The 18,531-nt window shown below is 40.4% G+C and overlaps 1 protein-coding gene and 1 long non-coding RNA gene across 8 annotated transcripts in view; one reads left to right on the forward strand and one right to left on the reverse strand.

Annotated features, from left to right (window-relative positions):
* The window catches only part of nrxn2a (neurexin 2a), a 353,006-nt gene extending 344,785 nt beyond the window's left edge, over positions 1 to 8,221 (forward strand). For 5 of the 7 annotated variants that reach the window (XM_029770022.1, XM_029770026.1, XM_029770024.1 and 2 more), the window contains 2 exons: positions 1,626 to 1,710; positions 4,302 to 8,221. In XM_029770022.1, the coding sequence (XP_029625882.1) occupies positions 1,626 to 1,710; positions 4,302 to 5,122 (906 nt within the window). In that variant the 3' untranslated portion in view covers positions 5,123 to 8,221. The remainder of the gene's footprint in view (positions 1 to 1,625; positions 1,711 to 4,301) is intronic. The other 2 variants (XR_003880366.1, XM_029770027.1) reach the window with 2 other exon arrangements.
* A 702-nt stretch (positions 8,222 to 8,923) lies between these two features.
* On the reverse strand, positions 8,924 to 18,408 carry LOC115202776 (uncharacterized). Its single transcript, XR_003880055.1, has 4 exons — positions 17,971 to 18,408; positions 9,432 to 9,479; positions 9,236 to 9,307; positions 8,924 to 9,107 (listed from the first exon to the last, which is right to left on the reverse strand). It is a non-coding gene; the product is annotated as an uncharacterized LOC115202776 (long non-coding RNA).
* Positions 18,409 to 18,531: the final 123 nt, after the last annotated feature.

Genomic DNA, 18,531 nt, shown 5'->3' on the forward strand with positions numbered 1-18,531 from the left:
TATTTAAATCAACATCAGTCACATGGAACGAGAGGTTATCAAAATATTAAACAGTACAAATCTAAAATATATTAAAAGTAGGAAATGACTGTTTATCATGTTTTTCTCTAACACTCTGAATAGGAGAGACAAACACCTGTGTAATCACTTGGAAATCCTCTCCCCTCTGTTGTGGTTAGGGTGTATCCTCCAACCTGTACTCCGTAGGGTTAAGACAGCAGGACTCCTGTGGGCATGTTACAGAACAACACGGTCAACTGCCTCTGTACCATTAGACGACAGTAGTGGAATATGAAATGCTGTATTTATTTCTCAGGTAGTGGTTTTTGTTTTAATGTGATTTGTGTGTCAGTCTCCGGGCTGAACATTAGTTATGGTGTCATGTCATACATTTCCAAAACAAACCAAGTTAATAAAACCTACAATGCCACCATAAACAATAAACATGTCTTATGAAACTACAGGCGTTGCATATACAAACACAGGGAGGAGGGACTAATTGCTTTATGAATGCAGTCAGGCAGATCTAATAACAGCACAACAGCATATTTTAAATAGAGACTCAAAATGCCACAACGGTGCTGTGTGGATTAGAGAGCAAGACACAAGTGCCAAACAAGACAACTCTTTTATCGTCCTACCGTTTCAAACGGCAAAACAATTTGTTCTGATCACAGTTACTGAAGGTTTATTGAGAACAAAACATAGCTTTGATACCCTTTAAAACACTAACTATGGCTCCAAATGTCTTAAAAGCACATTTGTTCGATGATTGTACTCTGTAATAGCCATGGCCCAGTAAGCATGTCAAGTTCTGGACACATTCAATGTGTCTGTCTGTAAATATATTGATATGGTGAGGCGGGCTAAAGGCTCCTTCCTCCAGCTGAATAAGTTGGTAATAGGCCTGTCCATACGATAATGAAGGAGATACATTGATGTCAATCATGGCCTAACTGCTTACTTCCCTGTCTATGTAAATCGAGATCATTAGCATAGATTTACATAGACTAGATTTCTCAAGCCCCTGTTGAATTTCAGATATCTTTCTGAAGGTCATAATGCCAGACAGCTTTAGGTTTTGGCTACACCTACTGGTTGCTTGTAGTAACTACATTCTTTGAAAAGCGCTCCGGGCAGGCCAATGAATAATGTACTGCATGTGAGAGCTGTCAAATAGCAGTGTCTCATACCCAACCTGTGTGGATATGATTTATCATGAGGTGTCTGTGCCTTGACATGTGAGGACCACGTGATGCATTCATGTAATCTCCTGATCAAACTATGTGATATTTCTATAGCTTCTGTAGTCCAGGATGTTGTTGAATGCATACATTTAAGCACAATCATTGCATCATGGACCTAACCCTGTCAAATTGAATCCATGCCCATAATGGATTTGTATTATACTATTGATCTGGTGGAACCAGCAAGGGCTGCAATACTCCAGACTAGCCATTTTAGAATTCTCAAATAATGAAGTTTCACTTCAAGTAAACATTTTTGGAACACCTTTGTATTATTGTTTTATTCATGTCTGACATTGACAACTAAGAGTTTTAAAGATCCTGGTAAAACGCAGTATAGATCACAAAGCCACCAACGTTGTGTCCTCTTCTCCTCAGTCTCAGAACTCGGATGACATCTTGGTGGCGTCTGCTGAGTGTCCCAGTGATGACGAGGATCTGGAGGAGTGTGAGCCTGGAACAGGTGAGTCTGTCTGTCAGCCCTGGCCTGGGGTTTAGTGTCATATCAAGGCCCTAGGAGGGACCGGGCGGGAGCAGGAGCTGTCTTCCTACACTAGGGACCGGTAGGCTAGTTTTAACCAGCTCATGGATACATCGCATGGTTCTTGATCTAGCTAGCCTTATTATAGCTACTTTCAAGTTTGCCATTTTGTCTGTTCTCATTGCTCGTCTTTTCCTCAGCTACTAACGCTGCTCTGAACTCGCTGTTAGGCGAGATTTCATTACTGCCACTAGCTAGCAAGGATCTTTTTTGAAGATTATACAATCTCTTTCTACCCTTTGTGTCCACTCTCCTAAACAAAATAAATAAACAACTGGGGGAAACAGCTGGGTCATTCTTGAATTGCAGTGGTAAATTGGGTCTATGTCATACATTTGAGGATTACATTGATAATTTGGTGTGTTAACCCTAAGTGTCACTTGGGGTTAGTCAATTTAAATCATATCCGTTTAGTCCATTTTTAAGGTTTGATGACCTTACATTTGAGCATGTGTGGCCTCCATTTCAGAAAATGTACCTATAATTGGTGTTACCATCATTGGTGTTACCATCATTGGTGTTACTATCATTGGTGCTACCATCATTGGTGTTACCATCATTGGTGTTACCATCATTGGTGCTATCATCAGTGGTGTTACCATCATTGGGGTTACAACTCCTACTGGTGGCACAATGTTATCATAATGGTAAAAACAAATAATAAATATGATTTAGTCATTTAAGCTACCATTATTAGTTGATTTAGAATGGAAAGATGTACCCAGATACATGTAAATAAATCAGAATCTAGAAAAATGTAGTAATTCCTTTCCAAATTCCATGCTCAAATGTTACCGTAATTCAATAACGACCCAGTTGGGACCTTCAATGTACAGCTGGTTGGCAGAGGCAGTGCTCATATCCATCTCATAGAAGACTCTGACCCTGGTGTGTGTGGATGACTTATCTTCAAATTCACTGCCTCTGGCTCCATATGTCACTACTAGGGTTCCTCATGAAATGTATTACATGTTCCAAATGCAGAAAGAGTTGTTTTTTCTTACTTCATTTTGTAATAATAGGCATTCTTGTTTTCATGAAAATGTTTCAAGTGTTTCAGAAGCGACGTTAGATCAAGACAGACCGGTCAGCCTTAATTGTCCCCAGTTTGTTCTGTAGGATGTTCTGTAGGATGTTCTGTAGGATGTCCTGTAGGATGTCCTGTAGGATGTCCTGTAGGATGTTCTGTAGGATGTCCTGTAGGATGTTCTGTAGGATGTCCTGTAGGATGTCCTGTAGGATGTCCTGTAGGATGTCCTGCAGGATGTCCTGTAGGATGTCCTGTAGGATGTCCTGTATGATGTTCTGTAGGATGTTCCGTAGGATGTCCTGTAGGATGTTCCGTAGGATGTCCTGCAGGATGTCCTGCAGGATGTCCTGTAGGATGTCCTGCAGGATGTCCTGCAGGATGTCCTGCAGGATGTCCTGTAGGATGTCCTGTAGGATGTCCTGCAGGATGTCCTGTAGGATGTCCTGTAGGATGTCACAGATTATCCAGATAAACGGACATTGTCATGATCCCTCTCTCTCCACGTCTCCTCTTGCCCCTCCCTGACACTCCCTTTACTAACAACACTGTCAGTAGAGTTAGGTGAATTAGGGCCTAATGAATTTATTTTAATTGACTGATTTCCATATATGAACTGTAACTCAGTAAAATCTTGGAAATTGTATATTAATATTTCTGTTCAGTATATATATCGGCTTTATTACATTTTTTCATTGTTTTCCTAACCTTGATATTTTTACAGCTTTGTTCCCTAATACATGTGTGCCTTTGTTATTGGTTTATATTAAAACTGAAACTCCTGCTATGAGAGGTTAAATACTTACAAGAAAGGCTTGATGTGGGTTTACAAACATTAAAATTGTTCAACCTTAGTACTCTAACAAATGTTGTCACTCACATGGAAACTATATAAAGAAATCAGTTAATTGAAATAAATTCATTAGGCCCTAGTCTGAGGATTTCACATGACTGGGCAAGGACGCAGCCAGGGGTGGGGTGGGCCCACCCACTTGGGAGCCAGGCCCACCCCTGGCTGCGCCCTTGCCCAGCCATAGACTAGGGCCTAATGAATTTATTTCAATTAACTGATTTCCGTATATGATTTATATGACTGTAACTCAGTAAAATCTTTGAAATTGTTGCATGTTGCGTTAATATTTCTGCACAATATATATATCAGCTTTATTACATTTTTTTTCTCTTCATGCAAAAATCATGGGGCAATATGTTGATGTGCGTAAGTGATTTGATGTATTTTTTGATAAAGAGAAGTCCAGAAATATGAACCTGTAAGCAAATCCATATTGATGATAAAACTGTATAATTAAATATCTTCCATATTAATTATCTTGCCCCTACAGGGCGTAATATTAGATTATTTGGAACATTCTAAACACTCATTGTGTTTGTAATATAAGGAGCACAATTGTTCATTAGTCGTGTCTGGGGTCTCGTAATGCTCCTCTAATGTGTGTTCCTCCTATCTTCTCTGTTTCTTTTCTAGGGGGTGAATTAGTGTTGCCTATAATAACAGTGGATTCCCTTGAGCCCCCATCCATCGCCACCCGTCACCCTGCTTTCCCCCCTCCTCCCACCTCCCTGTCCCCACTTGAGACCACCAAAGAGTCCCTGATGCTGTCCAACCCTCACCCTCCCTGCCCCTCGGACCAGGAGGACTGCGGTGACCCTGTGGAGGTCTCAGCCTTTGGTTCGGGGGAGTTGACGGAATCAGATGACGAGGACTTTTACAAAAACTCCCCCCTGGTCACTGACAGGACAGTCCTGCCTCCTCCTCCCCCCGCCGCTGGTGAGGGCCGGGCCCAGAAACCCCGTAATCCCCGCCCCCATCCTTCTGCTCCCACCACCAACCCTGACCAGCTCCACATCCCCGCGGGCAAAATGAACACCCGTGACCAGGTGCTTCTGCCCCCCGCCCCTCCATCATCTCGGAATACACCAGGACTAACTTACCCCCCCAATTTCCCCCATGTGCCCACAGCCGACCCTACAGCCCCTGGTGAGAAGATCATATATCCCGGCCTGGTGGATAGGATTGGGGAGTCCAGTAGCACCACAGGGATGGTGGTTGGCATTGTGGCAGCTGCTGCCCTCTGCATTCTCATCCTCCTCTACGCCATGTACAAGTACCGCAACCGTGACGAGAGCTCCTACCGGACGGACCAGGGACACAACTTCATCAACAACCCAGTTGCTGAGGGCAACGGGGCAATGGTCAAGCTAGAGAAGACACCAAGTATAACGGCTACAGTAGCCAAGGCTGTCACCAAGGGCAACAAGAACAAACAAAAAGAGTATTACGTCTGAGAGAGGGAAGAAGAGAGAAGGAGAGCAAGAGAGAGATAGGCTAGAGGAAAATCATGGAAAGGGGGTTCTCCAAATTAAAATTCCACATTATCCACTAGGTAAACATCCAAAGTTTAGGGTGTAATTGTTACATTTGTGCCACAAAAACTGACAAAAAAAACAACTTGCCATCAGTATTTTCACAGTTCCAGGTAAATTATATATTTTTCATTTCTATCACATACCAAGTACTGTATTGGTTAACATACAATTTCATACTTGATTAGAAACCTATCCATTTGCTGTCTTTGTATATAGCACCCCATCTATCAACTGTATGGTTATGGTTCACAGTGAAAACTGAGCTGAGACCATTGTACTATAGAAAAGACCATTGTACTATAGAAACAGATTTGCATGAATGTCAGTTCTCAAGAATCTCAAGTCTCTCTGTCTTCTAATAACGTCAGAGGTATCGGTGTGTACCGAATGGTCATTATGGTAAATAACCACAGAGCAACCCAATAGCATTTACTATAATAAACAAAAGCCATACCCATACTTGGAGACTGAGTGACCCACCTTCTCAGCAGACTAGTCTACCCCATTTTGTGTTATGCCGTGTTAACAACTTTCCACTCAGTCTATCTCTCTGGTTGTCCATGGTGAAATGCTGCTGGTTGAATATCATTGAACCATGTTTTAAGCATAATGATGTATTTCTTTCCTTATGGAAAATACAGGTTTTCAAAGGTAATATACAATTCACAGCCTAATTTAGCCAACATCCCCTCTATCTGGATGGATAAGATGAGCCAGATTCTCTCATCTCTGTGTGAGGAGAGATCTACAGAGATCTACAGTGTGTCATTCCATCCAGGAAGAAGTTCCTCAAAATGCTACTGCAGCAAAGACATTGCTCTGTAAACATTTTTGTATGTAAAGACGTCTTGAGATTGAAAAAGCTTTGCTCGTTTGTTCTCTGGAGTACATAGACTAACAGACATGAAAATACACTTCATGTGAGAGCTGTTCTGCCTCCATGGTTACCGCTGTCAACACTCCAGCCAGATCCCCCATGAGGAGAAGTAGAGAGGGAATATGAAAGGGAGCTTCAGGACACAGATTCACTTTTGAAGAACTTTTTCTAGTGTTTCCTGGGGAGGGGGAGATGCCCAACCTTGTGTCAAGAGGCTGGCTTTCCTTTCCTTCTTGAAGATTGACACAAAACTGCAAAGGCACAAACAGTAGAAACATATCTTTGAGGGATAAACAAGTGTTTCCTTTGAATGCAAACTGAACATGTATTCTGGTTTTTATACCCATGAATGAAATACTATTCTGTGAGACACATTATTGAAGGTTTGTGAATTGTATAGCTATTTCTCAGATATTTCGGTGTTTCTCTTGTTAGCATTCCTCCTTAACAAAATAAGGAGTTCAGTTGTTTATGTCGCCTTTTATAATCAGATACAGATTTGTCTATGATGAGACAACATTGTCTGACTACAGAAACCTATTGTCAGCATTTTCTTTTTCAATGTTGAATGGCATTACATTTCCATTAAGGACTGGTTAGTGATTGTATGTAAACGTTTCAAGAGAAAACACAAAGGATGATGTGTACTTTCTTTTTTCTTGGTTCTTCATTTGATGTACACTGAAAAACATGTCTCTCTTTGTCTGTCGTGTTGACATTCTCTCCGTTGTATTATGTTAACATTTTCCATTTCTGGGATTTCCTCTTATTCTTTTATTATCTTATGAAGTGCCATTTAACACTGCTCCAGAGTATATTCCTGTCCTCACTCAATGATATTGTAAAGTGTTCCTGTGAAATGAATCTTAATATGTGTACAGTACATTGACAGAGGGGAAATACACTTGGTAATATACTTTGTATACTCCTGTGTTGTGTGGCTTTTTTATGGGTACAAATGCCTTATCAATTGAATCGGTCGCACTACTACACCTAGCCACCATAATGACAGCATAAACATGACTTGACATTTTCAGGGTTAGCTTCCAATGACACGCGCATTCATTTAGTGGTAGGTAATGCATAGCTAGGTAGCTAATATACAAGTGCCAAAATTTGACTTGTCAGCGTATATCATTTCCCCCTATTAATCTAAGGCGAAAAATACATATTGGTTTCCCCATTCATCTGTGTTTGGTGTTAGCTAGTTAGTTGTTAGTTAGGTCTTCAGCCAGGATGGAACAAACGGGGAAGGGTCGCACAAAACTCTGATGCATTTGTCACATGAAGAGACATGCAAAACTCTTGACATCCTTGATAGTCATGGTTTATGAACATTGTCTGGCAGTCTATATATTTTTTTAATTAAGTATACCCAGACCTCACCCTGTCCAGTGTCAACTGAAATTGTCCAAGATTAACTAGATAGCTAGCTTGATAAAGCAGTGCTGACAGTTCCATTTGGGCAAGCTATGCCAAATGATTGTCTATATTGATGCTGTTACAATAACCAAGCAGTTGGATCAACAAAAAAGTGAAACCATGATGTGATGTATGTTGGATGTTGCATGCAATTTCAGTGTTGTTTGAGTGCTTTGTGTATCAGCAAATTTGCTTAAGATAATCTCACTGCGTCCATGATGCTTGACATAGGTGTTTTCAAATAACCGTCAGTCAAAGTGAGCTCCCCGCCCACCCAGCAAATTAGCTCCTCGCCCGCTCAGTCTTTCTTTTCAGACTTCCTGGTAGTTTGACATGAGAGAAAAAGTAATTTTCTCAAATCTCGAGCATTTTTATCTGAAAAAAAATATATTATGGGTGATGTTTTAGTCACTCAAAATTCTATTTTACATAGGAATCAGAAGGACTGTTCGGGATCTTTAAAATACTATTTCAAAACTTCAGAAGCTATTTTGAATACATGTTCTTGGTCCTACTACACTCTCTGGGTTAAAAACAACCCAATTTGGGTTATTTGGTAACCCAACGCTGGGTAAATGATGGACAGAACACACATGTGGCCTATTAGGGGCGTGGCTTTCAGAAAATTATTTTTGGCCACTCGTAAGACAGGTCGTCATTGTAAATAAGAATTTGTTCTTAATTGACTGACCTGTATAAATAAAGGTGAATAAATCAAATAAATAAGAGTAAATGTCATTCCTGTTTGTCAAGTTAAGTTTGTCACTGCAAATTTCAATTTTCCTTGAACATTTTTGCACATGATATATTCTAATATAAAATTCATAACATTATTATTTACATATCCAGCATTGGGATATGCATAGGCTCTTGAGGAACTCTACACTTGTGTAAGGTTCAAAAGTGTCAGTGTTCAACCTTAACATTAAATAACAATACAACAGAACATATTAACTGAGAAAAATGTGATAGATCTCCAAAACTATCTCTGGGAGTCACAAGCATGTTCTATCAGGACCGCTGTTCCATGTTCATTTGCATGCAGAGCACCGGAACTGAAGCGGAATTAAGAACCTGTGTTTTGTGCAGTCATGATATGCCTGGATTTGAACCTTTATTGAGAGCTTTTTCATCAAACCTTTTCTTTTATGTCACATTCTACAGCACCATCATTAGACAATTGCTTTCATTTTTTGTGTAATTCTCATTTCTGGATAAGGCTTAAATACAGGACGAAATCTTGCTACGGTATGTCACAAAATTGTGCAAAACACAGGGCCCTAGTCTAAACATAGTGTAATGTGTGAGTGAAATGAGTGTAGAATCACTTTCTGACTGGGTTGGAAACGGGTGGGTTTAACTGGGTTCTCTTTTTGACAGCCCTGTCACATGACGCATCCCAAATATTAACTGACATCTCACCATGTGTGTTAACTTTTATCACATGTTTCAGTCTCCAGTAGACATATCATAAATTAATCTGTCAGTCAATCAATCAATCAATGAAGATCCATGAAGAGGTGCCTGGTTCATGGGAGATGTCCACTGGTCATAGATGACCACTCCAGGAACACCCAACTGGTAGTCAACACACTGAGATGGACCCTAGAAAACAATCCTCATCAGTCAAGTGAGGTGACTCATTTTCAAATGATCTTTGTAGATAAAAAGTTATTACATTAATAGGTGATGCTAAATAAACATAATAAATACGATAACAATGTGTTTCTTACAGGAGGCTGTGTTTCCTCAGAGGGTCCCACGTTGACTCCAGGATCAGCCCCAGGTTCGTCCCCACGCCGACTCTGCAAAACAGGGTGATGGAGAGAAAGTGTTTCAACAACATTTAAACAAGTTTCCAACTGACATAGTGTTGTAGAAATTAAGAATTTTTTGCAGAAAGTTGTATTTAAAGGATTTCACATTTACCTTGACCCTGCCCTTAGGGCTCAGCAAATGTTCACTAAGACAATGACCCTACAAAACAACAGCAATTAGTAAAAACATTCAAATATTTGAACACTATGGGATCTGACGGAGATCTGACAAATACAGTGGTTTGCGAAAGTATTCACCCCCTTGGCATTTTTCCTATTTTGTTGCCTTGCAACCTAGAATTAAAATAGATTTTTTGGGGGTTTGTATCATTTGATTTACACAGCATGCGTACCACTTTGAAGATGCAAAATATTTTTTCTTGTGAAATAAACAAGAAATAAGACAAAAAAACAGAACTTGCATGCATAACTGTTCACCCCCCCCCCCCCCCCCCCCCCCCAGAAGTTAATAATTTGTAGAGCCACCTTTTGCAGCAATTACAGCTGCAAGTCTCTTGGGGTATTTCTCTATAAGCTTGGCACATCTAGCTACTGGGATTTTTGCCCATTCTTCAAGGCAAAACTGCTCCAGATCCTTCAAGTTGGATGGGTTCCGCTGGTGTACAGCAATCATTAAGTCATAGCACATATTCTCAATTGGATTGAGGTCTGGGCTTTGACTAGGCCATTCCAAGACATTTGAATGTTTCCCCTTAAACCACTCAAGTGTTGTTTTAGCAGTATGCTTAGGGTCATTGTCCTTCTGGAAGGTGAACCTCCGTCCCAGTCGCAAATCTCTGGAAGACTGAAACAGGTTTCCCTCAAGAATTTCCCTGTATTCCATCATTCCTTCAATTCTGACCAGTTTCCCAGTCACTGCCGATGAAAAACATCCCCACAGCATGATGCTGCCACCAGCATGATGCTGCCACCACCAATTTTGTTCTCAGAGTGATGAGAGGTGTTGGGTTTGCGCCAGACATAGCATTTTCCTTGACGGACAAATAGCAAAATTTTTGTCTCATCTGACCAGAGTACCTTCTTCCATATGTTTTGGGAGTCTCCCACATGCCTTTTGGCAAACACCAAAGTATTTTCTGGCCACTCTTCCGTAAAGCCCAGCTTTGTGGCGTGTATGGCTTAAAGTGGTCCTATGGACAGATATTCCAATCTCCGCTGTGGAGCTTCGCAGCTCCTTCAGGGTTATCTTTGGTCTCTTTGTTGCCTCTCTGATTAATGCCTTCCTTGCCTGGTCCGTGAGTTTTGGTGGGCGGCCCTCTCTTGGCAGGTTTGCTGTGGTACCATATTCTTTCCATTTTTTAATAATGGATTTAATTGTGCTCGATGGACTGTTCAAAGTTTCAGATATTTTTTTATAACCCAACCCTGATCTGTACTTCTCCAGAACTTTGTCCCTGACCTATTTGGAGAGCTCCTTGGTCTTCATGGTGCTGCTTGCTTGGTGGTGCCCCTTGCTTAGTGGTGTTGCAGACTTGGGGGCCTTTCAGAACAGGTGTATATATACTGAGATCATGTGACAGATCATGTGACACTTAGATTGCACACAGGTGGACTTTATTTAACTAATTATGTGACTTCTGAAGGTAATTGGTTGCACCAGATCTTATTTAGTGGCTTCATAGCAAAGGGGGTGAATACATATGCACGCACCACTTTTCCGTAAATTTAAAACATTTATTTTTTTAAACAAATAATTTTTTTCATTTCACTTCACTAATTTGGACTATTTAGTGTATGTCCATTACATGAAATCCAAATAAAAATATATTTATGTTAAAGGTTGTAATGCAACAAAATAGGAAAAATGCCAAGGGGGTGAATACTTTTGCAAGGCACTGTAATGAGGAACCATTCTTCCAGGTCGCTGGTTTTGTGTCACTGGTTATTTTGACAAATCACGATTTCACAGCGGTGCACCTACAGCTTTCCACTTATCATGCAGAGAATCTGTAAACATCATACTTGTTTTGTGTTAAAGTACAGTGCATTTGGAAAGTATTCAGACCTCTTGACTTTTTCCACATTTTGTTACGTTACAGCCTTATTCTAAAATTGATTAAATTGTTTTTTCCCCTCATCAATCTACACACAGTACTCCATAATGACGAAGCAAAAACTGATTTTAAGAAAAAAATTCAAATTTATTATACATAAAAAACTGAAATATCACATTTACATAAGTATTCAGACCCATTACTCGGGACTTTGTTGAAGCACCTTTTGCAGCGATTACATCCTCGAGTCTTCTTGGGTGTGACGCTACAAGCTTGGCACACCGTTCTTCTCTGCAGATCCTCTCAAACTCTGTCAGGTTGGATGGGGAGCATCGCTGCACAGCTATTTTCCGGTCTCTCTAGAGATGTTAGATCGGGTTCAAGTCTGGGTTCTGGCTGGGTCACTCAAGGACATTCAGAGACTTGTCCCGAAGCCACTCCTGTGTTGTCTTGGCTGTGTGCTTAGGGTCGTTGTCCTGTTGGAAGGTGAACCTTCGCCCCAGTCTGAGATCCTGAGTGCTCTGGAGCAGGTTTTCATCAAGGAGCTCCATACTTTGCTCCCTTCATCTTTCCCTTGATCCTGACTAGTCTCCCAGTCCCTGCTGCTGAATAACATCCCCACAGCATGATGCTGCCACACCATGCTTCACCATAGGGATGATGCCAGATTTCCTCCAGACGTGACGCTTGGCATTCAGGCCAAAGAGTTCAATCTTGGTTTCATCAGACCAGAGAATCTTATTTCTCATGGTCTGAGAGTCTTTAGGTGCCTTTTGGAAAACTCCAAGCGGGCTGTCATGTTCCTTTTACTGAAGAGTGGTTTCCATCTGGATACTCTACCATAAAGGCCGGATTGGTAGAGTGCTGCAGAGATGGTTGTCCTTCTGGAAGGTTCTCCCATCTCCACAGAGGAATTCTGGAGCTCTGTCAGAGTGACCATCAGGTTCTTGGTCACCTCTCTGACCAAGGCCCTTCTCCCCCGATTTCTCAGTTTGGCCAGGCGGCCAGCTCTAGGAAGAGTCTTGGTGGAGGCCACTGTGTTCTTGGGGACCTTCAATGCTGTATAATTTTTTTGGTACCTTCCTCAGATCTGTGCCTCGACACAATCCTGTCTCAGAGCTCTACAGACAATTCCTTCGACCTTATGGCTTGGTTTTTGCTCTGATCAACTGTGGGACCTTATATAGACATGTGTGTGCTTTTCCAAATCATGTCTAATCAATTGAATTTACCACAGGTGGACTCCAATTAAATTGTAGAAACATCTCAAGGATGATCAATGGAAACAGGATGCACCTGAGCTCAATTTTGAGTCTCATAGCAAAGAGTCTGAATACTTATTTAAATAAGGTATTTCTGGTTTTTGATCAATTTGAAAAAATGACAAAAAAACGGTTTACTCTTTGTCATTATGGGGTATTGTGTGTAGATTGATGAGGACATGTTTTTAATTAATCAATTTTAGAAAAAGGCTGTAACATAACAAAATGTGTAAAAAGTCAAGGGGTCTGAATACTTTCCGAATGCACTGTATGTCAATTATCATCAGTCATTTGTTCAGAATTAGTGTACACACATCCAAATAACTTCCACAGTATAGGCCTACAAGTAACGTAATGGAAAAAGAAAAATACTGGTTCCTTAGAGACATAATATTTTGTACGCGTGATCAGATAACTTTGTAATTGTTCATTTAAAGAGGATACAAATCATACTTTTCTTCTGATGTACGGTACATAGTGAAGATATTCTAACCCTCGATGCTGTGACCAAACAACACAAGATATGTGTACAAAACCCTCAGCCATTAACCATTCAAACCCTGTACTAAACCCCGACCTCAGCCTGGCCCATTGCCCACTGGCAGAGGGCAATTCAAACCTCTGTTGCTAGGGGCAACTCTCTCCTGACCTAGTCCAGGTTGAGAACATCTCTATAAAGTCAACTCAACAACTTGACCCTTCTCCACATGGACAATCCTCCCTCTGGACTTTCTCACAGTGTGGTGAATAACATAGTAGGTGCACTTTTGTTGGGTCATGGGCCTTTGCTTACTGATGTACAGTATATTATCTTATATGCCTAACTACCATGTAACTACATGTCTGCATCTCCATCCAATGTGTATGTATTGTCTATGTGTAGTCTTAATGTTACATGTGTAGTCTAAATGTTACATGTGTAGTCTAAATGTTACATGTGTAGTCTTAATGTTACATGTGTAGTCTAAATGTTACATGTGTAGTCTAAATGTTACATGTGTAGTCTGAATGTTACATGTGTAGTCTTAATGTTACATGTGTAGTCTAAATGTTACATGTGTAGTCTAAATGTTACATGTGTAGTCTAAATGTTACATGTGTAGTCTTAATGTTACATGTGTAGTCTAAATGTTACATGTGTAGTCTAAATGTTACATGTGTAGTCTAAATGTTACATGTGTAGTCTTAATGTTACATGTGTATTCTAAATGTTACATGTGTAGTCTAAATGTTACATGTGTAGTCTTAATGTTACATGTTGTCACAACTTCCGCCGAAGTCGGCCCCTCTCCTTGTTCGGGCGGCGTTCGGCGGTCGACGTCACCGGCTTACTAGTCACCACCGATCTATGTTTCCCTGTTCGTTTGGTTTTGTCTTAATTTTACACACCTGTTTATGATTTCCTGATTATGTTCATTATTTACCTTCTGGCTTTCCTGTTTGTCTTGTCCGTGATTGTTTCCTGTTTTGTGGTTGTTGGAGGTGTTTCTCCCAACCATGTATTATTGCTATGGGAGAAGTTTTTTTATGGTTTTGAGTAAACACGTTTTGTTGGCACTCATCCCTGTGTCCTGCGCCTGACTCCGCTACTTCTCTAAACGAAATCATTACACATGTGTAGTCTAAATGTTACATGTGTAGTCTAAATGTTACATGTGTAGTCTTAATGTTACATTTGTAGTCTAAATGTTACATGTGTAGTCTTAATGTTACATTTGTAGTCTAAATGTTACATGTGTAGTCTTAATGTTACATGTGTAGTCTAAATGTTACATGTGTAGTCTAAATGTTACATGTGTAGTCTAAATGTTACATGTGTAGTCTTAATGTTACATTTGTAGTCTAAATGTTACATGTGTAGTCTTAATGTTACATTTGTAGTCTAAATGTTACATGTGTAGTCTAAATGTTACATGTGTAGTCTAAATGTTACATGTGTAGTCTAAATGTTACATGTGTAGTGTAAATGTTACATTTGTAGTCTAAATGTTACATGTGTAGTCTTAATGTATACACAGCCTACTTATTTCATGCTGTGGTGAGTTATGCTCACTATAGTGCTCAGGTTTACCTGGTGTATTCTCCTCACCACTGTTACAAGACCCACTGGTTGATGCTTATTTATAAAACCCTCTTAGGCCTCACTGCCCCCATCTGAGATACGTACTGCAGCCCTCATCCTCCACATACAACACTCGTTCTGCCAGTCACATTCTGTTAAACGTCCCCAAAGCCCACACATCCCTAGGTCGCTCCTCTTTTCAGTTCGAGGCTGCTAGCAACTGGAACTAGCTGCAACAAACACTCAAACTGAACAGTTTTATCTCAATCTCTTCATTCAGACTCAATCATGGACACTCTTACTGACACTTGTGGCTGCTTCACATGATGTATTGTTGTCTCTACCTTTTTTGCCCTTCGTCCTGTTGTCTGTGGCCAAAAATGTTTGTACCATGTTTGTGCTGCTACCATGTTGTGTTGCTACCATGCTGTGTTGTCATGTGTTGCTGCCATGTTGTGTTGTCTTAGGTCTCTCTTTATGTAGTGTTGTGGTGTCTCTCTTGTCGTGATGTGTGTTTTTTCCTGTATTTTTATTTTTAATCCCAGCCCCCATCCCCGCCTTTTGCCTCTTGGTAGGCCGCCATTGTAAATAACAATTTGTTCTTAACTGACTAGCCTAGTTAAATAAACGGTAAATAAATAACTAAATTACTTGGCCCCAAGATGGCTGCCAGCCAGTTGTTGTTGGTAGTGATATCTGGTATCCTTGAGACGTTTCTACCCTAAACCCTAACCTTAACTCTTACCTTAACCATAATCATAGCCCTTACCTGACCATAACCTTAACCCTTACCTTAACCATTTTAAATGTAAACTTCAATTGGGTAGGGACGTTCCAAGGATCCCGGAAAGCAAGGACCATTGTTGTACACCATTACTATGCTGTGTGTGTCTGTTTGGTTTATGGCAATGTGAACAGTTTACCTGTCTTCTACTGGTCATTCTGCGTCCTCTAACCTGGTCGCTGGTACAGTTACTATACTTAAACCAGGAACCTTTTTCGGCGACCAGCACCACTTTTTCAGGTTAGGCTAGATTGCTAACACAAGTCACGTAGGCTACACACATCGTAAATCAATGGAACGGTGTTTTCCCCACAAATAAGAGCTAAAACATCATGCTTGAGGGTTCTGCATGTGAGCAAAGTATATCAATATTTTCATTAATACATACCATAGTTTTTTTCCAAGGAAAAACTACTGTTGGGTTATGTAAAAAGCAAGGAAACAAATAATAGATTTCCGGGTTTACGAACACGTCACAGCGCTATTCCTGCTGTTTTCTTCGCCTACACTTTTTATTGTTGTTGTCACTGCAGAATGTTGTTTAGCATACATTAGTTCTAACTTGTTTTTCCATAACAGTACTATTTATTATATATTTTGCTATCATAATTACGTTTTTGGAGGTTTAGATAGCATTTAGCATTTTAAGTCATTTGAGTCATTGCATTTAATTCATTTACTTGAGTTGTTAATTTTTGAATACAGTGCATTCGGAAAGTATTCAGACCCCTTAACTTTTTCTACATTTTGTTACGTTACAGCCTTATTCTAAAATTGATTAAATATTTTTTTCCCCTCATCAATCTACACACAATACCCCATTATTACAAAGCAAAAACAGGTTTTAAGAAATGTTTGCACATTTATTCAAATTAAAAACCTAAATAATTAAAAAACACATTTACATAATTATTCAGACCCTTTGCTATGAGACTCGAAATTAAGCTCAGGTGCATCCTGTTTCCATTGATCATCCTTGAGATGTTTCTACAACTTTATTGGAGTCCCCCTGTGGTAAGTTATATTGATTGAACATGATTTGGAAAGGCACTCACCTGTCTATATAAAATCTCACAGTTGACAGTGCACGTCAGAGCAAAAACAAAGTTTTGTGGCCCAGCCAGAGCCCGGACTTGAACCCGATCGAACATCTCTGGAGAGACCTGAAAATAGCTGTGCACGACACTCCCCATCCAACCTGACCGAGCTTGAGAGGATCTGTATCACGTCCTGACCATAGTAAGTTGTTATTTTCTATGATAGAGTAGGTCAGGGCGTGACAGGGGGTGTTTCTCCATTTTTGTATTTTTATGTTTAGTTTCTAGTTTTGTATTTCTAGGTTGGTTTTTGTTTGGCATGACCTCAAATTAGAGGCAGCCGGTTGTCGTTGTCTCTAATTGGAGGTCATATTTAAGTTGCTGTTTGTCCCACTTGTGTTTTGTGGGTGATTATATTTTGTGAGTGTGTTTGTTCCTCCTGCGTCACGGTTTGTCCTTTTGTTCCTTCAGTTTATGATTGTATCGCATTAAGTTTCACAGTCCAATAAATATGTGAAACGAAACTGACGCTGCATTTTGGTCCGATCATTCAAACAGCCGTGACAATCTGAATACTGAGTAAAGAGTCTGAATACTTATGTAAATGTAATATTTCAGTTTTTTATTTGTAATAAATTAGCAAAAATGTATAAAAACCTGTTTTTGCTTTGTCATTATGGGGTATTGTGTGTAGATTGGTGGGGGGGACTATTTTATCCATTTTAGAATAAGGGTATAACGTAACAAAATGTGAAACAAGTCAAGGGGTCTGAATAGTTTCTTAATACAATTAAAATACAAAACGCAGTCATGGGAAGCACAAATAAAGCATCACACTGATTACTGGAAGTAAAATGGGTCTGAATACATTCCCAATGCACTGCATGTGTTCTAAACCAGTGATTAAGAAGTTTTTTTGTTTACTACATAAAATAAATCAGAAGAACTGATCAAGTTTTCCTCCCAAATGGCACTCTATTTTGACCAGGGCCTTCTGTCTACATGGGGGGGAGTAAAATTTTAGAAGTGGACCTCCCGAGTAGCGCAGCGTTCTACAGACCCAGGTTCCCAGGCTGTGTCACAACCGGCCGTGACCTAGAGTCCCATAGGGCGGCGCACAATTGGCCTAGATTCGTCCTGGTTAGGGGTGGGTTTGGCCGGGGGGGCTTTACTTGGCTCATCGCGCTCTAGCGACTCCTTGTTGCGGGTGGGGCGCCTGCAGGCTGACTCCGGTCGTCAGCTGAACGGTGTTTCCTCCAACACATTGGTGCAGCTGGCTTCCGGGTTAAGCGGGCGGGGGTTAAGAAGCGCAGTTTGCCGGGTCATGTTTGCCTTTCCCGAGCCCGTTGGAGAGTTGCAGCGATGAGACAAGATCACAATTGGAAGGGGGTAAAATACAAAATATATATATATTTTTTGAGAAATAGTATAGAAGCTGGTCATCACAGTAAACACACAAGTAAGAATACAAATAAAATAATCCAACATTACCTTGTTGCTTCATCTGGAACAGTCTAACCTAAATGGTCAAATCTACTCCAAACTTCAAACTGGTACAGCCAGAAAAGAATTTGGCTCTTCTCTGAGTAAGATTATTCCTTGAAAATAGTTTGGATCTTCACCATGGTGCTGCTGCTTGTTCTTTGGGAGTTTCGGCTGGGTTAATGTACTTTTGTATTGATTGTTTTCAAAAGTATTATTTATAAAATTGCATTGATTTGATCATGAAATATTCAGTTGTGAGGTCCCCCATCTGACCCGTTGATCTTTCAGATATGTCTGTCCATATCTCTGATGTAGATGGAAGATCTTGGAAGATTCCAGAAAATCGATCTTCTGCAGTGTTCTACCTTCATACATCTCTTCAGCTAAGAAAGTGTAACCTAACTACACCAGGCAACCAGAACTGAAACATTTTCAATGTGACTATATCATGACATGTGCCTTCACACAAACCACATAGGATTTCTGTGAGTAGCAGTGTATTCTGGGGAGTGGGGTTAAGCTACGTAATAAGTAGTGTGCAAGTGTGCAGTCGTAGGCTTTGAACCA

Source organism: Salmo trutta, chromosome 12 (assembly GCF_901001165.1).
Source record: "Salmo trutta chromosome 12, fSalTru1.1, whole genome shotgun sequence".
In the NCBI taxonomy this organism is placed as follows: Eukaryota; Metazoa; Chordata; class Actinopteri; order Salmoniformes; family Salmonidae; genus Salmo; species Salmo trutta.